At 38.9% G+C, this 23204-nt stretch overlaps 1 protein-coding gene across 6 annotated transcripts in view; it reads left to right on the top strand.

The window, feature by feature from the left end:
* SORBS2 (sorbin and SH3 domain containing 2) overlaps nucleotides 1-23204 on the top strand; it is a 434202-nt gene that overhangs the window by 263431 nt on the left and 147567 nt on the right. For 4 of the 6 annotated variants that reach the window (XM_039539828.1, XM_039539825.1, XM_039539827.1 and 1 more), the window contains one exon: nucleotides 22602-22651. The exons of the other annotated variants lie outside the window; for them this stretch is intronic. In XM_039539828.1, the coding sequence (XP_039395762.1) occupies nucleotides 22642-22651 (10 nt within the window). In that variant the 5' untranslated portion in view covers nucleotides 22602-22641. The remainder of the gene's footprint in view (nucleotides 1-22601; nucleotides 22652-23204) is intronic. 6 annotated transcript variants of the gene reach the window in all.

Genomic DNA, 23204 nt, shown 5'->3' with positions numbered 1-23204 from the left:
GTGGTTTGCCACCTGGCACACAGGGTCTCACACTGCTCAAATTTGCAGCAAGTATAAAAAGTTGCGGTTTCCACAAGAAAATCTTGGCCTGTGATTTTCTTACAGCTTTATTTGTGGGAGTATTCTCAGTGAAGTGCATGGGGCTGTCTACACAAGTAAGAGCTCCACGAGGTGCTCTAATTATTAGATACTTTCTGCTGCAGAACCAACAACCTGTGTTCTTGTTTTTGTGGCTCCAAAACAAATCACATTTTGTTTTGAAAACCTTTATGGTCAGAGTTATGAAACTTATGTTTTTAAATTTAGAATCATGACGATATTTCCCACAAACATATGAGACAATTGAGTTAAGATTATGTAAATTGCTTGCCATGTATGCCTCTCATGAATTTATTTTAGATTAATAAGAAAATCACTACATCATTATTAAATAGTAAGGGATAATTTAAAGCATATTTGAGGACTAACAGTTTCAGAGTGGTATTTTGTTCTACTGGTCGCTATAGTGAACGCTCAGCTATTTTGATAAAAAACTACCTTCCAAAAGCCAGCTGCTCTTGCTGTGTATGCATTTTCTCATCACTTGTACTGACTAGTAGGGTTTTCAGTTGTAACTTAAGGACCAGCATGGAAATGATTTCTTGACTTTGATTTCAAAAGCAGGAAAGAATTTCTCACCTCCATAAGTGACAGGTAAATAATTTAACAACTTGTGAGTACCACTCAGAGCCAATTATAACTTGATTTACATAGCAGGGCATTAAAGAAACACTATTTCAGTTAACACCTTTGTCTGATTTTTGTTTTGTTCTTACTATTAATTAACATCTAAGATTACTGTATCTGAAAAAGAATAGAGAATAACAGTTTCTGTATCTTCAGTTTATTAACTTGACTGCATTTTGTGTATAGTCAGTTTCACAGTTTTTCCTATATAATAGTTTGCTTATTGTTTGATTAACTCTTAAGAAAGGAAATAAATATTTTAAACAGTGGTTTAAATTCTCCCACAAAATTGGCAAGTACAATACCCACAACTACTTTTAACTAATTTTTAAATTGACTAGACATCCAATTTCATGGTGGTCCTTTAAAATGTTGAGCATTTATCCTCTATTTTTTTTACAAGAGGAAAATGTGTTTCTATGTGTCTGCTGTAGAAATCTATTTCATAGTTTCATGCACATCCATATATTTTGACTAATTGGAAATGATCATCAAAAATTGTTGCATTATATAGGAACAGGACTGGAAGGGTCCTCTTGGATCTTTGAGTCCAGTCCCCTGATATCACGGGCAACCCCATCATACCTTCCCCCGCACACACTTATCAAGCTCCGGCTTATCCGCCAGTACTCCTATTGTGAAAGCTGTTCCCATAAGTTCACCCTGCTGATGACTAGAAACCTTCTTCTAGTCTCTAGTGTGAATTTATTCATGGTCAGATTTTATATCCATTTGTTCTTGTGCTAACATAGTCCACTAACCTAAATAGCTCTTCTCCATCCTTAGTGTTTACCTCCCTGATGTATTTATAGAGAGTAATCCTATCATCTCTCTGCCTTCATTTTGGTAGGCAAAACAAGTCTGTTGTAAAATAGTCTCTCTTCCCCAGTCATCCTAGCAGCCCATCTCTGCACCTGTTCCACTTTGGATTCATCTTTCTTGAATATGGGTGACCAGAATTGTATACAGTATTCCAGAAGTCTTTCCAGTGCCTTGCACAATCGCATTATTGCTTTCCTGTATCTACTGGAAATACCTTGCCTGATATCCTAGGATCACATTTGCGTTCTTCATAGCCACATCATGTTGGTGACTCATAGGTACCCTGTGATCAACTAATACACTAATTCTCCTCATCTGTCATTTCCAATTGCTGAGCCCTAGTTTGTAGCAGAAATTCTTAGTATTCATCCCAAAATGCATGACTTTTCACTATTTCATCCCATTTCTATAACTCTAGTGCTTTAGGTCATCTGATTCTTCCGATATAAAAGTTTGATACTCTATTGATTACGCCTCTTAAGTTTGTGTCATCAGCAAGGTTAAGATTTTGTCATGATCTTTTTTTAGTACACAAAACTTACAGGAGCCCTGACCTGTCCATGACTTTTACTAAAATTAATAGGTGGAAAAAAGGGGGAGCAATGACACCTGGATCTCCATGGGGTGGGGGGGGGACTGACAGCTCCAGCCCCACAACCATGGGGCGCACAGTCCTGGCCGAGGCCATGGGGGATAGGGAGGGTAACCCGGACGACACTGCAGGGGATGGAGGGGAGACACACAAGCCTGACTCCGGCCCTGGCCGAAGCTATGGGTCAACCACACACAGTCCCGGCTCTGCCCTCCCTCCCCCCTCCACTGACAGCTGAAGCCAAAGTCATAGAGTCATATCCGTGACTTCACTGACATCCCGTGACTAAATCGTACCCTTACTCATCAGCAAATTTCATTAGCCCACTCCTACTTTTTGTGCCAGTGTCATTAATTAAAATAAGATCAATCCCAACATCAGTCCTTCAGGAACGTCATTAGTAACCTCCTCCAGTCATATGCCTTTTCTTTCAGTACAACCCAGTGTCATCTCAATTTTAGCCGGTTCCTACCACCTTACAATTCTTGTACCTATCCCCATTTTCTCTGTCTTAACTAATAATTTCCCTTCTGGTACCGTGTGAAATCCTTTGCTGAAGTTCAGATAGATTAGATCTACCACATTTCCCTTAAGAAATCATCTTATCAAAGAAAGATATCAGGTTAGTCTATCTACCTTTGGTAAACTCATGGTTTTTTAATCCCATTTTCCATTTACTTCCATGTCTTCAATTATTTTTTCCTTCAAAATTTGTTCTAAACCCATGCATAATATCAAGTGTGGTCAGGCTAACGGGTCTGTAGTTGCCCAGATCACTTTTTCCCCTTTCTTAAATATGGGTACTATGTTTGCTATTCTCCAGTCATATTGTACTACCCCTGATTTGATTGATTAAAAATCCTTGCAACTAGTGGACTTTCAGTTTCATGTGCTAGGTTGTTTTTTGTTTGGGGGTTGTTTGGTTTTGTGGGGCGCGGGGGATAGAGGTTATCCAGACCCCATGACTTGAGCATATTAAGTTCTTTGAGCATTTCTTCCACCTGGGATGTGGGTAATTTCCATTTCTGTGCACTCATTTCCATTAGCCATCTTGTCTTTGCTCCTATGTTCTACATTATGATCCTCATTAGAGACAGAAACAAAGTATATGTTTAAATTTTTTGGCCATATTTAAATTATCCTTACTCTCTATTCCATTCTCATTGCATAGTGGTCCCACTTCTTTTCTTGGTCTCTTTTTATAAATATGGCTAAAAACCTTGAACTGTTGGTTTTAATTTCCTTTGCAAGGTCTAACTCACCTTGACTCTTGGCAAGTCGCACTTTATCCTTACACTTTCTGACCTCCAATATGCAGCTTTCTTTGCTGATCAGTCCCGTCTTCCATTCCTTGTGTTTTCTGCTTACTTATCCTTTTGAGGTCCTTATTCATCCACGTCGGTTCAGCAAAAATGCATAATCAATTCAAATAACAAAATTCCAAATACTTCTTACATAGCTGTTAATCAGATATTTAAACTGATTAAAATAAAATTGCAAGAACAAAGGAAGTCTAGAACTTTATTAAAAAGGCCTCATTTGACTTCAGTATTCTCATTGAAAATTCCATGTGTTTATCATTTCACATTCTTGTAAGAGCTAATTTCATCGCTATTATTAATCATATATTTTAAATTTCATATTTAACACTGGTTGTGGAAACTTCGAAACTGTAGTTCCGAAGAAATATACAGTTCAGATCCTGCGCATACTCAGGCAAAGGGCTAAACACATGCTGAAGTATCTGCAGGATCACCCCCTAAGGTTACTGCTATGTTTTTGAAAATGTGTTTGCATCTACAACACTGTCGGATTTTTCTGCAATTTTAAAGATCTTGCACCCCACCCTTTGGCTTGGTTAAGCTGTTTGTCTTCTTTGTTCTTCTTGGTCACCGGGCATGCCACAGACTGGTTCAGCCTTAAGTGTGTTCTAATTTAGGCCTACTAGTAATGGCCCCATTAGGGTATTATGCCAGCCGGACATTGCCAGAGCATAGCAGTGCTCATTCCCTACCAAAACTTCAATATGACCCCTATCCCTAGGTTGGGAGTAGGTGGCATAGAGCCACCTATTCTGGTTCTGTAACTCCTCAGATGCCCCAATAATGGAAAAATCTTCAGCTGTTTGGTTATGACACATTTACTGACACTCTGCCTTGCTATGGCAGTGCATAGGGGTCATATAGGGGTGAGGATCTCGCTCATTATATTTAAACATATGTGCTTATGCACAAAATTTGAATATCCCAAATCTTGATAGAGGTTGGATTTGAAAACAAACCTCACAGCTGGTCTTGTCTCTATAATGGGCTGAACCAAACCCCAGCTCCAGTCATTTCCCAACTTTGGAAATGTTTGAATTCAGTATCAAGCTTTGTAGTTAGCACAAAGGATAATTTTGTGTCTAAGTTGCTAGAATGTGACTCAAGTTCTGGGTTCTGGTTCTTACTATCCCAAAGCCTTTCTTTGAGACTTTGGGCCAGTCACTTAAAACATTTCTAATTTGAGTGCACCTCTTTAGCCCTGATTTTTCAGAAATGTTGAGTAGATGGCAGTTCCAATTGCCTCCATGTGCCCTTCTGACTTCAGTGAGAGCTGTGTTTGCCCAGCACTTCTGAAAATGAGGTGGTTTATTTAGGTCCTTAAATATGAATTTAGATGCCTAACTTTAGGTATCCAGGATTGAAAATTTTCAGCTTAATCTTGCTGTTTCCCAGTTTCCATTTGTAAAATTGGGTTTAATACTTTCCTACGTAACAGCTTGCTTGAAGATAAAGTCTTTAACATATGTAGGGTGCTCAGATACCAAAATGATAACCATGACACACAAAGCATATTATAAAAATAATCTCTAAATTATATGATAACATCTAGGGCAAAAAACCCCTGAGAGAATTTACCAAAAAAGACAAGTTTTAGATAAATTTTCTAAAATATTATTTTTTAATCCTTCCTGGTCATCGATACCTTAGAGCTAAATCTAATTAGAGTGAACTGGCACGGGTGTTTTAAAATCCTTTTGCTATCCCACTGTTTTGTTTTGCTGACTAGTGCTTTCTCATATCTTAATTCAAAATTGCATCTGTTATACAGTTTGAATGCATCAAATTATCTTTTCCTTACCTGATTTCTTATCCCATTGGAACCCTTTTCTACCACCGCAGTCTGTTACTGCAGTAGGACTAATCAATCTAAACCAGACAGCAGACAGCCACAATATGTTTAGGCCATTTGAATTTGCAGATTGCAGGAGTATAATTGTGCTCACATGATAGAATAGAGCTGTCTGAAACAAAATTGCTTAAAGAAACAGACGGAATATATTTTTATTTCACCAAACCAGAATATTTGCAAATATACACTGAAACCTTTTAAACAGAACATTATACATAGTTCTGTCTTGATAAAGAAATAAATCTGTTAAAACAATAAACTTCTAGTTCCCCCACTTACACATAGTAGAAAACTGACCCAATAAATACATCCTCCAAATCTCAAAAAAAGTCCTCTCAAAAGAATGTCAATCCAAAGAGATGAATAGATTAAACAATTAATACAAGAAATTGATCTATTTTAAAGGTTTAAAATATAATAGAATCATAGATGGTAAACTTCATCCATGTATTCATTGGGTCACTTTTCTATTTCATCATAACTGGATGAAATAAGTATGTTATAACCTAAAGGAAGAATGTCTGGATTAGTTAAAAGCAGAAAGAATATTGTTGCAATGGTTGTCTACAAGAGGTTTTGAATGGTCCCAGTTTTTCAAGTATAATTTGTATTTTCTGTAGGACTCTCACCATAAATTACTGTCATGACAAAATTAAAGAAATGCATCAATTTATATATTGCCAAAATAAATGTTTCTAACTTATTTTTAGAGAATCGGAAAAGCAAAGATCTTTGAGCACTGTTACTGTTAAATTATGAGCTGAGAACTTCCATGGGAAAACAGCTGACAATTTTTTTTCCTCAGCCCTTCACCAATCCCTTGTACAGGGGATAAATAAACTTGTCCCTTAGCTATGGCATGTCCCAAGCCTTGTGTTACATCAAGGACCAGGGATGTTCCACACAATGACTTCAGAATAAAGGGCTAGAATGAGCCCAGTCAAAGCAGACTGGAAGAAATAGCGTGGAGCCTAGCTATATGCTTGGATACATCCTGCGACTGATACTCTTCTTTAATTCTGTTGCCTGAGAGGTGGCAATAAATACTTGCTGGGTGGAATCTTGGTACTGGATCCCACAAAGATTTAAACAAAAAGCTTGTGTTTAGTGGAAGTTCTCACATGTATAAAGTTAATCATGTGCACAAGGTTTTGCAGCATCAAAGCCTTGTTTCATAAAATGGGAGAACTGTGGGGCCATATTACAAATCAGTGTTTATCAGATATCGTATCTTCCAAATAGTATGTCATTTTGCTATGTTCTATCATAGCACTTCTATCTCAAAAGCATTTATCTCAGTTTAGTTTTAATTCCTATTTGTGAACATAGGTTTAAACGTGTTTTAACAATATCTTCATGGTTACAGTATCAAGATTCTGTTTGGTTTCCTGTCTCTTCTGCATATATCTGAGTTGTATACAGCTGAAAATAGAGATGTGCTCTAAAACGTAGTGGAAATTAATGTGCAAGTACCAGTGGATTTTAAATGACACATTACAATGCACAGTAGTGTAGGTGACTGTATAGTTATAAAATTATAATTAGGTATGTGGGAACTGAGAACATCTGCTATGGGGATGACACTGCAGCCAAATTAAAAATAAAACTACATGTTGTAAAAATCTCATAAAAACATCTTGACCAGATTAATGATTAAAAATATGCCCTCTGTGTTATATAAACAAGGGGGTAACCAATAAACAAAAACATTTTGTAATATTCCCTTATGTTACCCCCTCTTTCATTATGCACCTTGCACTTGATATGGGTGAACAGCTTGTGTTGAAAATATAGATGCGACTGATCTACGCATTTTCTTGCAACAGATTCCAACTAATGCTTAAGCGCCACATGAATTAGTTCAATGATGGTTACATTCAAAACAGTAAGGCCTTAAATGGCACTTATGTGTGTATTAAAAGAAGAAAAGAACTGGAAGTACATTTAGACAAATCTGACATCCTTGAAATTTCATTTCATTTGGGGCTGATTCAGAACCCATTAAAGTAAATGGAATTCTCCCAGTGACTTCAGGGCACTTTAGACCATGGCCTTGGTGATTTTCTAGATATCATTCTGAATGCAAAACAAGCAAGTACCATAATACAGTGCCACTTTACAAACAGAGACAATGCTTTCATAAAAGTTTTAAAATTTAGTAAGACATTTTATTACATAGTCAATTAAAAGGTAGAGAGAGTATTTCATTTATTAAGGGTGGGGCTGTGAGCACCATCTATTATTGAAGCTGCCCAGGATTTCCCATTGTAAGACTCTGTTTTCAGTTGCTTATACTTTTGACAAATGTTAAGTTTCGACTGAAATTTTCCATGTATCTGTCTCATGCTGAATATTTTTGGAAAATCTCTGCCATTTCCAAGAATAAAAATAAAGAAAAAATAAGCTTTTTTTGGTTAAAAGATTCTGGTGACCCTTTCTTTGAGAAGCTCTAGTGCCCCGCTCACGCACACACTTTGAGCTGGTGCTTGAAATTTGGCAGGGGCACAGCCTCTGTATCAGGGTGTGTTTTTTCCAGTCCCTGTGAAAATCTGCCAAAATGTTGGTCAAGTTATGAGCATCTGGAAAATCACATGCTAGAGTTTGGCGTCTAAAATTCTCTGAACGTTCCATCTGTGCTGAGCATGCTCAAGCCCAGGGCTTCAGGGGACTCATCTAGACTTTCCTTGCAGTTGCTGTTGTCGGCTGTGCTGAGGCCAGAGCCAGAACTGAAAAACTGGCAGCCTGTTTCTCTTGTGTTTCAGTGCACCTTGTGCTGGCACCCAGGCAGCATGGAGGAGGAAGCTACCTGATTTGAATGCAGAGGGACCAAGAGCTGAACCTGAAGTGGGGAAGTAGATTGGGACAAGAAGCCTGAGGATATGGAGAGTGGTGGGAGAGGAAAAGGGAAACTGAAACTAGCAATAGGGGTGGGAGAAGCCTGGGAGTTGGGAGGACAGCAAAGGGGACTGAGACTAAGGGTATGGCTACACTTACAAATCTGCAGCGCTGGTAGTTGCAGCGCTGGTCGTCCAGCTGTGCAGGGCCAGCGCTGGTGTGTGGCCACACTCACAGCTACCACCGCTGCAGTGTGGCCACATTTGCAGCATTTGCAGTGCTGTTGGGAGTGATGAATTATGGGCAGCTATCCCAGCATTCAAGTGGCAGCAATGTGCTTTTCAAAAGAGGGGGGTGTGGGGCAGTGTGACAGGGACCGGCGGGGGGAAAGAGAGAGTGGATTTTTGGAACTGACACTGTACAAAATCAGAAAATTTTCCCACCCCCTTACTGTTAACTGCAAACAGTCTGCATCCAACATACTCTCTTTCCCCCCCTGCCCCCTCCCCCCGTTTCTCTCAAGCAAAGCAAACACTCAACCCCTGTGAATGACTCCTTTTCTCGCTGCTGGTCAAGCAAAATGCAAACACTCAACCCTGTGAATCACGCAGGGAGGCGGATCTCATTTGATTGTTCACAGATTGATCACAGCAAACAGGAGCTGATAAGCAGCTCCGGTAGAGCAGCTCCGGTAGCAACGGAGCTCCGGAGGTTCACAACAAAACAAAGAGAGGCTGCATAACAAAACAAAGGGAGTAATTTAGTTAAAAGCATTCTGGGATACACCCTTATACCCTGGAGGCCAATAACAGCGCTGGTGTGTGGCCACACTTGATGACCAGCGCTGCAGCACCAGCGCTGCAATCCTTATTCCCCATGCTGAGTGAGGTGTACGGCCAGCGCTGCAGCCAGGGAGTTGCAGCGCTGGAAGTGCCCTGCAGGTGTGGCCACTTACTAATTGCAGCGCTGGAAAGCCTCCACCAGCGCTGCAACTCACAAGTGTAGCCATACCCTAAATATACACTTTTTCACCTGAGGAGTACCTGGGGAGGTGCTAAAAAATTTTTTTATTCTAATGACTAAACTCCAAAACCAATTTACCTTCAGCCAAAGATGGCTCAAGTTGAAAAATTCCTGATTCAAGCACCGAGTAGTCCTTACAGACAAGAACAGTTGGTTTACAAAATGTGAAAGATAGGTGCACTTTAACAGGGCTCCTAGATCTGGACAAGAGGAATTCCATTGAAATGGTCCCGTGGTTATAAATATGATATGACTGCTCAGTGTAATTTACTATTCAACCTATTGTCATTACACATTCAGAATCAGGGAAGGAGATAATATATTGACAGAGTAAAGGATGAACTTCTTTCTGACCTTGGCTGTCTGGAATGCTGAGCCGATGCAGTAAACAGATTCTCTTCCCACCTTTTAAGAACATTAAGAGCTGTTAACAAAGAAAAGACTGATGGTGTGCATTCTAGTATTTTAACTCAGTGAGGCATGCATGCCATTCTATCCTCCAAAATGAAATAATCAGCAAGTCAGATGAATGAACAGAGTATTCAAGTGTTTTTATATAAAAGATGGAGAGAGAGAATGAAATAAGATGATAAAACATTTATCCCCTTCTGTACAAATATATTATGGTTTCTCACAGGTGGAGAAATCAGAAATAAGAGAGAGTGTAAATTCCTCTGATCAGTAAGAATAAATGTGATAATTATCATGTTGGCTCACATTCATTTACATGCTTTAGTAAGCATTACTTTTGAATAGAAAGTGCAAGATAAAAGTGTGGAGATCTTGAGCAGTTACATGGATAAGAAACTGATCTATATTGGAGACAGTGTAGTCTAAGTAATGGAGAGAGGAGCTCTTCTTTAGTTTGAAGGAACAATAATCCACACCGTGTAAAATCAAGCACGGGAGTTTATTACGCACAGCGCTGGCGGAATGTCACTTTGCTTATCAGGCTCAGAGACACTGCAAAACAGTTCATTACTATAGATTATATATGGTGCTCATTGGGCAGAGAGAAGTGATGGGGATGGGTTTTTCTAACCCCCTGGATAGGTTCTAGCAGCAAGACAAGATAAGCACAATAAGCCAATTCTCTAAAAGATTACATAATGGCTCCGCCCATGGCCCAAATTATCATATTGCTGACACACAGGTAATTACCCCAAAACTATGTCTATTAAAGTATATAGTTTAAATCCTAATTTTGGGGTCCAGGGGAATGAGGTATCAGCTCTCTCGGTTGACCAACAGGTACATTCCTAGAGATTTAAAGTAAAAAAGCAGTAATTAGTACTTAACAATAATGATTGTTTATAAGTTTACCCTTTCATTTCTGTGGGCTAGGACTGGCATACATCAGTGAGGGGAGGGTGTCATAACACATGTCAATCATATTAGGCCTCTCCCTGAACTTTGTCTAGGATCTGAGGGATATTGTACCACTATCTCCTCCCTGCATTAGGGAGTAATCGTGAGGCCTTTCTCAGCGCTTCATATGTCTATAACTCGCAATAATACATTTCCTGTGATCTTTTGCTCCCTTCTTTTGCCAGCTGGTAGATTTCTTTCTTTCTTTGTGGCTGAAAGGGCAAGCAAATACCATTAAGGCTGTAATGAGCTCCTTGGTGGAAATTTATCATCTCTTTCTCTCATATTTGAATATGATGTCCTTTCCCTCATTCTATCCCATATCATATAGTTTTCCTTTTATCATTTATCTAACCCTTTCTCCTTTCCCCAACCAGACTTTATACATTGATTGAAACAAATCTTATTTGTCCAGGCAATCTCTGTGGGGTTGGCTATTTTTTGAAATTTCCAGAGTTCCATTGTTTCTTAAAGTATTATTTAGTACTGTTGTTATCATTGTAATGCACAGTAGCCCTAATCATGGACCAGGACCCCATTGTGCTGGGTGCTGTACAACACAGAACAAATGATAGTCCCCTTCTATAAGATAAAAGACAACAGATAGGGACAGACCTATGAGGGAATACAAGGAGACCATGAGACAATGTTGGTAAGCAGGATAGGCAGTGGTTTCAGCACACCAGCAGCCTATTGAGGCACAGTGTGCATCTACCTCTTATTATCATTTATTACAGGAGTGCTTAGAAGCCCCAACCAAGATTGAGGCCCCATTTTGTTGTGTACACAGAGTAATAGACAGTCCCTGCTCTGAAGTGATCCAGGTGCAGTTAAAACCAGAACTACACAGAAAGAGGCTATCACCCTCCTGCTCCATGACGTTTATATGCAGCCCCAAATATTTTTGCTGCAACATTGCTTTTGAAGATTCATATCTATTTCTCAGTTCTCTGTCATCCCTTGCTCTCAGAATTGTGCTGTTCAGGTGCCTCATTCTCATTCAGTATCTGAGTTTTAGATTGTTCTCCTCAGATGATTACCCTGCATTTTTCTAAGCTGCACTGCACTTTGTTGTTTATTTCCCAGATTTCCAGTCTTGGCAGGTCCCTCCTTATTACTTTTCTCTGGCCTCACTGGTGTTAAAAATACTATTCAGTTTAATGTCATCTGCATGGCATTTACCTCTTATTCCAGATCATTAAAGATGTTAAATAGGAGGGAACCTAAAAGAGACTGTTGGAGATTAAAAGGTAGGAGATGAGCAGACTAAAGAATAGGAGAAAGGGAGACCTTAAAAGCATTAAGACTTAAAATCAAACCAAAGCTCAAAAAGTTTTGAGGTTCATGCAGCAAGTATAAGTAGTTAGTAGTAACTGTTTATCATGTGAGTTTAACCACTGTGCCAAGTATAATTTTCTGAGTTATGTTTTCTTTGGCTATTTATACTGGGGAAGAATAGTAGCTCTTTTGCTTTAAATAGGCGTGAGGCATGTAGGACTATATTTGGTATGAAACCAGTAGACAGCAGAGTGCATACCAGTTGTGTAAACAGTAGAAGCCTGGTCATTTTGAGTGGCCTTATGTGGAACAAAAGAGCAAATGGGGTCAAATAGACCATTAGTATTAAAGTGAAAATTGGAGATTACATAGCATTGCTGAGTGTTTCCAGAAGATGTAGTAAACACTTTTAGAATAAGTTGCAAAACTAATATTACATGAAACATACGTTTTATTTTTGTGTATTGTGTATCAGAGGTTCATCCATGTCTTGAGAGAGGATTATGTTACAGTTGCTAAACTCTCCATCATCTTTCTGTCAACACTTAGGTAAATTCAAGTATCTTGAGTGGTACAGTACTTGTGCTAAATGCCACTTATGATTCTCTAAAGCTGGCACAACACAAGCTAAGAGCTACTGATGACAATACAATACAAATAAATATTTAAAAATGTTTTTAGTGTTTTTAATTGAGCTTGACAAAAGGAAGACAGAAGTTGTGATATCTGAGTTACATTTAGACATCCGAGTACACAATCTGATTCATTCTGGTATCATGGGCTAAGCATTAACTTAAGAGCACAGGATTTATTGTTCTGAAAGGAACCCCTGATAGATCATGTTTGTTTGTATTAAAGCACAATTCCATATAGCTAATCTATTTTGTTAATGGACATTAGACTATATAAAAAAGGAAAGAAAGATCAAAGGGTGGGAGGCAGAGAATATACAAATATTCTAATGAATGTCGACTAAGTCAATCTTAGCTGATTTGTGCTAAATTTTGAATAAATTAACTGTCCACATTTGACTGTTGTGGAATACAATAACAATCTTACATACATCATTTTTGTTTTTATGGACTAGTTAGTAAAAACCTGTCACTTTCTTAGTGACCATGGTATGCCAGCTGAGTTTTCATTGTGCAAGTGTGCTTGACCCTACATATATTGGTCTAACTCTATAGAATGGAGCTAGTGCTACCCAAAGTGACTTAGGGACATGTGTATTTTGTATAGTAATGGCAAAGAGGGACAGAGAAAGTAATACCTTTTAATGACGTCTTGGTGAAAGCACATCATTCCCATCAGTCCTCATAGGAGTGGTGTGAATAGTGAAACGAAAAGATGTCTGTAGAGAGGAGTTGTTATAACTAGAAATGCTTATTTATGGGTGTTTTATCTTCACATGTTTTATCAGTTCCATACTCTGCAGGAGGGAGCCCCAATCCAATGTACGCTGAGATACATGAATGTTGAAACTACCAGTAACGCCTATTGATAATACATGAGAATTGGAAATGGCCGGTTGTTTGCAAAATACCAGTATACAACTGATGCAAATAAGCAGCGGTTATGTTCCTACTATTTGTGCTCATTACTATGAGCCAATGAACCAGTTTTATTATCCTCTGTGTAGTGAATTTTAACCCTGGTGTAGCTACATTGATTTTTGCCCAATAATTGGTTGTATGATGTCTTTCTTTTATTTAGACTTTTGGGAATAAACATGTTAAGTGAAATTTTCAAAAAGTAATGAAAGTCAATGGGGTTTAGGCTCCTAAGTCACTGAAACACCTTGTAAATTTTACCTGTTAATTTTAAACATAGTTCTCCAACATACAAAACACTTTCAGCCCTACACTTTTTGTGAGGTGTTTACTTACACATTGGTACAATATAAGACTCTTGAAGATTCTTTTGCATTCTCATGGTGGATTTATTCTGATATTAAGCCTGTGTTCTTGAGGGACATAGAAATAGCTTGGACCCAGGAGCTTGTGGACCCATGCCACCTAAATATGCTGGACTGTTTTGTTTCTCATTGCTTTTTATTAAATCCTAGTGAAATTATATTAAATTATGGGCCAGATTCTCAGCGGGTATAAATTGGCATGGTGCCATTGAAGTCCACAGAGATGTGATGATTTACACCAGCTGAGGAGGCCCTAGATGTTTAGTGTATTTAATTAATTAAAACTTGAAGAAGAGAAATCACCTCCCTTTGATAATTTCTTTGGCATTCCAGAAAAGGGTTCAAAAAGACTGGTTGTTTCTTGTCAGTGACAATGCTGATCCTTCCCTCTGCTAATATTATTCTATTCATTTGTAAAAGAGATAGGTGCCTACATTTAAAGCCCTTTAAACACCCCCACCTTCCTACACATCCAGTCTTATAGCTGATTTCCTGCCCTGCAGAGTGAATTCCATTGACCAACAGTCAGTTCCTGTTAAACCACATACACAGTATTTTTAAAGGGCTGGGAATGTATGAATTTTGTGTAATTAAAAACATAATGGGAGCATGACAAAATAGAAAAGGGCAAGGAAATATAGAACAATATTTCAAGCCAATAAAGTAAGGAGATCTTTTTTGTTTCCTTTATTTATTTTTCAAACAATAAAAAATAATGAAAAGCACTAACACCATAAAACTCCTGACTGAATTTCTAAATAAAATTTCCTTTACTGGGAAAGCTGTAGGCAGACTCTGAATGTAAAAAATATTTTATTCATGTCACTGTTTCCTTCTGCATCTATAAAAATAGTCAGTAAATTGCACATAACCCTGTCAGTTTGTATAGCTGTTTTGAAATTTTCTCCCTCATGCTTGTGTATGGTTTATTTTCAGAAATACATCCTGAAATTCCCCATGTTACTTAAAGTGTTTGAGATAAATCTTGAGGGGGGGAAATAAGGGAGACAGTAACTGCAGATTTTGAATTTAAGTACAAAGGTCAAGATCAAATTGTTTTTTGAGTGCACAGCTAGTCAAATGCCTTGTTAAACTTTTCTTTTAAGTGCAAATAAAGTGCTGGAGGTGAGAAGACAAACCTCTGACATCAGCACCATGCAATGGCTTGAGGCATTTGTGGTTGTTGGTTGTTTAGCAAGTGATACTGTATACTGTAATTGAAATAAGCCAACTTACCTAGAGGTCCTTTAAAAACTCAATTCAGGGTAATACCAAAAGGATAGTCAATTCATTTTCACTGAATCTCAAAGTACAGAATCCCCCATAAATGGTATTTAAGTAGTCAAGGGGAAAAGAGTGACTTTCAACAGTAAATGTGTTCATGAGAAGCTTCTACACTGTCACTGCCTAACACCTATGTGATTATGCAGTAAAATATAGTCCTGCTTGTCTAGGGGTCCCATATCACACAGTTATCAGCGTGTCACCCTATATCTCCTGCCTGCTGTACTGTGTGACTCCAACAGCACTAGGCCATTCATTGCAGAGATTGAGGCCCAGATTCTCATTGTGTCCCAAAAGTGGGCACAGCTGGAGATGGGGTACAAAGGAGGACCCCAACCTTGAGATCAGTTCTGTGCTAGCTGGATCCTTGGCTCGCTACTCCTGAATGTTAGTTGGCTATGGCCCCAAGGGCAAGGGGGGACTTTCTCCCAGTTAGCCCATAACACATCCACTTCATCAGGGGTTGGGAGAGGATGATGTAAGAGTCAGCTATGCCAACACTGACAGCCAGGGATTCCTTCATATTGGAATAGCCAGTTAATATAGCCTTCCAGCTGCTTTGAGCAGCACTAAGCAGTTGGAGCAGGGGCTGAGGATCCGGCCCTGAATTCCTAATTCCCTTCTACACTCATCCCACTTGGATAGTCACGTTTTAGCTCCACCTCCTGGTCCCTGGTTTAGGGAAGAATCACCAAAAGGAGGAGGTAAGGGTGCCAGCGAGAAGATGGTTAGGATGAGGGGTGTCCTGTGTGGAATCTCTGGTTGGGGCTACACGTTGCTTTCTGAGAGAGCTGAATGAAATGATTCCTGAAATGTGAATAGCTAATCCACCAACAAGGACCAAACCCTGCTTCACATACCCACTCCCCTAGATTCAGATAGTGATCAACTTCCTCCTCCAGAAGAACTGCTCTGCTGGGTGGGGGAAGAGTTGGGTCTTATTGGTCTTGCTGAAGATCTTGCTAATGGGAGGAGGAAATCTAGCCTTGCAATGCTTCTTCCTCTAAAGAGCATATGACTGGGGGGAGGAAGAAAGGGATTACACTTTATTAAGTTCCTTTTCCAGAATATACTACAGCTTAGTTCTGCTTCCCTGCTTTTTGTTTCTCTTCCTTAGAGGGACACTTTGTGTGTTTTGCCAACCACTAACTTCTACATTCAGCTAGAAATTATAGTTTAGACAATTACTGCAGAGACAGAATATATGTAAGGAAGGGAAGGCTTCCTTCCTCAAAGACATTTTCACATTTCAGAAACCACTTTCATTGTGCCTGATACAGTGTATCTACAGAATGATGTGCTGTCTTTCCTCCATGAAGTAGAGCACGTTAAGCTGATGGTATTGGATGAAAACCTCCCATCTACAATTCTTTAGAGCAGTGATACTCAGACTGAGGCTCTCGAGCCACAAGTGGCTCTTTAATGCGTCTCCTGGGGCTCTTTGCAGCACATGGGGGGAGGGATAGCTCAGTGGTTTGAGCATTGGCCTGCTAAACCCAGGATTGTGAGTTCAATCCTTGAGGGGGCCACTTAGGGATCTGGGGCAAAAATTGGTCCTGCTAGTGAAGGCAGGGGGCTGGACTCAATGACCTTTCAAGGTCCCTTCTAGTTCTAGGAGATTGGTATTTCTCCAATTATTAAATTAAATGATATTCACACACTGTGTGATTTAACTATTAACCAATCTAAGTTACGAACCAGTCAGGATACGATTACTATGTTATTAACCAATTGTTGTGGATAAAATAAAAATCCTTGGTCAGTCATTTTGCTGTGAGGGGAAAGGAAAAAAATAACATATACATGCTATTCAAGTCTTGCATTTTGATAGTGTCATAGGAAAAAAACAGGTCATTATTATTAGTATTGTCTTTAACAACTAGGCCATCTCAGGTTTTTATTCTCATTTGTCTTGTAATTTAGTAAAAATAATACAAATATAATTTAGATATCCCTCATCTTCTTGCAGCCATCCACCTAGCTCTGCATAAGTTACCCCTCCTTCCCCACTCAGATCCCAGAAATCCCTTCCCCCATTCCCATTGTCCCCATGGATACTCCCCAGAAACCTAGCTGTCTCAAGCTTCTCTACTAAGCTATCCAGCTACACTCAGACACCCTCCACAACCACTGATACCCTCAGCCACCGCCATCCTGTACCTCCTGGACATACCCACAAAACTCGGCTTCCCCTCACCCCAACTTTTAACCCCAGTCACTGATCTTGCTCCTATTTTACCTCCAGGCATCTACACAAACACAATTTCCCTTTACTAACCCCCAGATATATCAACAACTCCCCCTCACCCCCAATATTTCTAGTTGCTGGCATCATCTGCCCAGATACCCCGACAAACCCAGCTGCCCCAATTTTCCCCACTCGGGATGCAACTACTCACCATACACCTTTCCATACCCAGGCATCTGCCACAGTTGCCAACTTAGTGCAGCTTCTTCTCCCACCACTTCCTGGGACAAAGTTTATTGACCTTAAATTTAAGTTTATGGTAATATACAAATTATTTGCTTGTGGTTCAGTTATTTCATTACATTATTAGTATATTTCAAAATACTTTGCATAAAAATCACATATGAAGCTGTGCAAAAATTGACAGCTGTGAGGACTGGCCCCACAGTCAGAATTTGAAAGCTAAAATAACAGAAACCTATTAGATCATTTTCTTGTGATACTTTGGCTACTTGGTTCCACTTAGCCCAAATGACTTTAATGGGCGTTGAAGTGCTCAGTTCTTTGCAGGACTGGACAATATGGCCATGGGCCAGCAAAGCAGTGAAGCAGATGCTGAACTTTAAGCACCTAAGTAGGCCCAGGATCTACTTCAGCATGTGCTTAAAATAAATGCTCTACTTCATTGGGGCCTAACACAGGCCCTCTGTGTCCCATCGCTGCAGTGTAACTACACTGTACATTAACTAAATCCAAATGAAGAAACAAAACCTCTTTGTACCTTTTCTTATGACATTCATATTTTTATCATTTTCAGTATTTTTTGTTAACTTATACACATGCATAAACAAAATCCATAGAAATGTTTTTTCTTGCCTTGGTTTGGATGACGGTGGTATGCCTGTGAGCTCACTATCAAATGCATTTTCATATAAACCATAGCTTTGTACACTCTATTTTCTGAGGACTGGGGCAGGGCAGGGATTTCTTGTCTTCACAGCTTCATATGTGAGTTGCCACTGACATGGTCTTATCATTTGCAATTTGTCATGCTACTTTCTGTGCCACCTGTCGCTGCGGTCTCATCTCCCCCATCCCTCTGCCATTGGCTATGGGTCTGAAACAAATCTTTTGAGGATTATGGAAAAACCTAAAAGAAGAAAATAAAATTAACAGGCATCACCCTTTCCCATGACTTTTGACTCCGCAAGTTCTGGGTACCAGCAAAACCTGAAATGGAAGCACCAATTGGCACTACTTATACGTTCTGATGCTATTGCTAGTGCTAAGTCCATCACTGCTATACAGTCCAGCAAAATAACTGGTTTTAGTGCACTGCAGTTGCCTGATTAAAAACATTATTGTATGCTGTGGTGTTGTAACTATGTTGGTCCCAGGACAATTAGAGAGACAAGGTGGATGAGGTAATACCTTTTATTGGACCAATTTCTATTGGCGAGAAAGACAAGCTTTTGACCTACAGAGAGCTCTTCTTCAGGTAATTTCCCTGACCTGAAGAGGCACTCTGTGTAAGCTTGAAAGTTTGTCTCTCTCACCAACAAAAGTTGGTCCAATTAAAAAATATCTTATTTATCTAGTCTCTGATATTAAAAAAAAAAGTGATTTTTAGAAAGTGCTCACATTTCCCACTTTTTCTTTCTCCTCCATTAAATATATAAAGTGGCAAACCATAATACAGCTATTGAAGAGAAAAGGCCAGGAGAATTACCTGACTCTTTAATCCCCACTAAAACAATTGCCTCCTCATTTGCAAAAAGGGTTCTGAGCACCTGGTAGTGACTCAAGTATGTTGAGAGAAAGTGCAGTAGAACAGCTTCCACAGTATTTGAACTGATTTTGACTACCCTATTCCTAGGGTGTAAATTCAGTGATTAATTTGCTCTCTCCCCCCGGTTCTGGAGATACTTTATCCACCAGGCTACAGTCCTTGGTAGGAGCTCAAGCGGTGAATCTGTCAAATAAGATTAATGCAGATCTGACTCCCCCTTCCTCTCACAAATCTGGATGTTTTTCCCTCGCCACCCACCCCTCAAACATCTGGATGTTGCTGACTACCTAACAAAAACAAAATAAATCACTTGCTTGCCAGATCACATACATGTATGTACACTGCTGCTTAGCCATCTGCAACCAGTAGTAAGTGGCTGTTGCTTCATTTACCGAAGATGGTTTTGGTGGAATCGGGGGAGGTAAAGAATCCATTATAGTGATGATGACTATAAAGGGGGTGCATTCTGGAATTCACGTGATGAAAATAAATTGTCTGCCATAAAATCATATTTTCTGTTTGCTAATTTTTGCACTTCTGGGAGAAGGGTAGGGGATAAATCAGAGAGATGTATCTGAACTCATGAAAAAAGCATCAGACCCTTACATTTCTGGGTGGCATCCATCCATCTTGTGGAAATAGTGCTGAATGCTTATGAGAAAGTATTTGATTCACACAATTCACTTGGGTTCTTAAAACCAAGAACACATTTTTGCAGGTAACTGATCCATCAAGTGATACACTAATAGGGAACAGGGTTTTTGTTTGTTGTATATAATAGTTGTGAATATTTTGTCTGATCTACCTTTTTCATCCCAAAAGAAAAAAAGTGTGTTTAAGTAGTGATAAATGACCATTACTAGGGCTGTTGATTAATCACAGTTAACTCGTGATTAACTCAAATTCATTGTGGTTTAAAAAATTAATTGTAATTAATCGTAGTTTTAATCGCACTGTTAAACAATAGACTACCGATTGACATGTATTAAATATTTTTGGATGTTTTTCTAAATTTTCAAATATATTAATTTCAATTACAATACAGAATACAAAGTATTCAATGCTCACTTTATATTATTATTTTTATTACAAATATTTTCCCTGGGAAAATGATAAACAAAAGAAATAGTATTTTGCAGTTCACCTCATACAAGTGCTGTAGTGCAATCTCTTTATCATGAAGATGCAACTTACAAATGTAGATTTTTTTTTGTTACATAACTGCACTCAAAAACAAACCAATGTAAAACTTTAGAGCCTACAAGTCTACTCAGTCCTACTTCTTGTTCAGTCAGTTGCTCAGACAAACAAGTTTCTTTACATTTGCAGGAGATAATGCTGCCAGCTTTTTGTTTACAATGTGATTGAAAGTGAGAACCGGCGTTCGCATGGCACTGTTGTAGCCAGCATTTCAGATTCTTAAACCTTGGGTTGACTGCTGTAGCTATTTTTAGAAATCTCACATTGGTACCTTCTTTGCGTTTTGTCATATCCAGGGCTGGCTCCAGGGATTTTGCCACCCCAAGCGGCAGGGGGGTAAAAAAAAAAAAAGCCACGATCGTGATCGGCAGCACTTCAGCGGCAGCTCCACCATGCCACTTTCTTCTTCGGCAGCAGGTCTTTCCCTCCGAGACGGACGTGCCGCCCCTTCCCCTTGGCCGCCCCAAGCACCTGCTTGTTGCGCTGGTACCTGGAGGCGGCCCTGGTCAGATCTGCAGTGAAAGTGTTCTTAAAATGAACATGTGCTGGGTCATCATCCGACACTGCTATAACATGAAATATATGGCAGAATGCAGGTAAAACAGAGCAGGAGACATATAATTCTCCCCCAAGGAGCTCGGTCACGAATTTAATTAACACATTTTTTTTTTTAATGAGTGTCATCAGTATGGAAGCATGACGTCTGGAACGATGGCTGAAGCATGAAGAGGCATACGAATGTTTAGCACATCTGGCAAATAAATACTTTGCAATGTTGGCTACAGAATTGGAATTGGAAAGGTTTCAGAAAAGAACAACAAAAATGATTAGGGATATGGAACGGCTTCCGTATGAGGAGAGATTAATAAGACTGGGACTTTTCAGCTTGGAAAAGAGATGATTAATGGGGGATATGACTGAATGTGGAGAAAGTAAATAAGAAAGTGTTATTTACTCCTTCTCATAACACAAGCACTAAGGGTCACCAAATGAAATTAATAGGCAGCGGATTTAAACAAAAGAAAGTATTTCTTCACACAACGCACAGTCAACCTGTGGAACTCTTTGCCAGATGATGTTGTGAAGGCCAAGACTATAACAGGGTTCAAAAAATAGATAAATTCATGGAGGACAGGTCCATCAATGGCTATTAGCCAGGATGGGCAAGGATGGTGTCCCTAGTCTCTGTTTGCCAGAAGCTGGGAATGAGCGACAGGGAATGGATCATTTGATGATTACCTGTTCTGTTCATTCCTGCTGGCATTGGCCACTGTTGAAAGACAGGATACTGGACTAGATCGAGCTTTGGACTGACCCAGTGTGTCCGTTCTTATAGTCTTAAAAGTGCCGTGTGAATGCCTGTTCTCACTTTCAGGTGCCTGTGTAGCATCCTGAATGGACCAGACAGAAAAGAGAGACTAGCCCCTCAACCATTAAATAACATTACAGTTGTGACACAAACTGTCTGTACTGGGGAAATTCAGTTTAAGTTTGTCCTTATCTCAGATCAGTGTGATAAACACAGGCACCACATCAGGAGTTAAGGGCAACATGCTGGATTTAATTTAGGATGTCCTTTCTTCTCTTTGGTTGTTATTTCCTTGTTTAATATTTGTTTGTTTGCTTGTTTTTATTTGTTGATATTTGTTCTCTTGGTTGGTTGTTTTTAAATGTCATAAAGAGTAAGAATACACAAGCCCAAGACAATCAAACTGTTCCTGCTTTCTGGATTAATGTATTTATAATTTATTTCTGTGCGTATTATTTCTGCACAGCCGGGTGCATTTGGAAACCTTCCTGTGTTAGGGCCTGATCTTGCATCTATTAAAGTAAATGGGAATTTTACCGTTGATTTCCATGGGAGCAGAAACAGGTCCTAAGTCAGAAGTTAGTACTGCAGCAACCAATGGTGAAAATCACAATGTCAGTAAAAATATCCATATTAAATTATGAATAAAGCTACACTTCTAGCACATTAATGCTAGGGGGAAAGAGTTAATAACTTTGGCTGTTTAAAAAAAAGTGTTCCTAGTCTATATATCAAATAAAACCGGTAAACAGCTTTTTTATTTTATAAATTTCTTTAAGTGAGCTGCTTTTTAGTTGATAATCTGGAGACCAAAAATCAATTGCAAATATCATGCCAATGCAAATGTTTACAGCTGAGATACTAAACCTTTGAAAATAGGGTAGGTTATAATGGAAGTGTTGACTCAACTTTAACTTTAGAGGCAGGCACAAGTGATGCCAATTTAATTAAAGCCTGTGTTTAAAATAGGGCTAGCCTTGATATGACATTGATTCACCAGTGTCTCCCTCTTCCCCCACCCTCCAAAAATACTGATGACATTTTGTACCACATACCATTGCGTTGTGACAAATTAATAGATCATTTTGTTTTCTGCAGGAAAACTGAAGACTTTTATAACAAAACCTCCAGTGTCAAAATGAATACAGGTATGCTGTTTCTGTGAGATTTTTCTTTACTTGTATATCATTTATTTAATAAGCAAACTAGGGCCCAAATTATTAAATGTTCATGCACAAATTACACTAAGCTGATATTGAAATTAAACTAAACAGGATGTTGTTTTAATAGTGTGTTTGTATATTTATATGTACCGCATATAAAATATACATACATGTTTATGTGTGTATATATGAAATATGCATGTTTGTATATGTTATATATGTGTGTGTGTGTTTATGTATATTTTATGTAAATATATACAATATATATAAAATTGTACCATGCATATATACGTTCTGCAGCACAACGGCATACATAATAGTCAAGGGAAAATAGCATCCCTTTATCTCTGGAAAACAGTACTATAATGCTTGCTTTTCTGTAGATATCCTATTATCATGGTATATTATTAGGTGGGTTTGAATATAAAAAGAGATTGCTATTTAATAAATTAGTGGCTATGTGGATCACAAATTGAATATGAGCCAACAACGTGATGCAGTTTTAAAACAGGCTGGGGTATATTAACAGGAGACATGT

The sequence above is a fragment of the Mauremys reevesii genome, linkage group 5 (assembly GCF_016161935.1).
Source record: "Mauremys reevesii isolate NIE-2019 linkage group 5, ASM1616193v1, whole genome shotgun sequence".
Classification (NCBI taxonomy): domain Eukaryota; kingdom Metazoa; phylum Chordata; order Testudines; family Geoemydidae; genus Mauremys; species Mauremys reevesii.
Note: the sequence above shows the minus strand (reverse complement) of the source record. Positions and strands in the feature narration are given on the sequence as shown.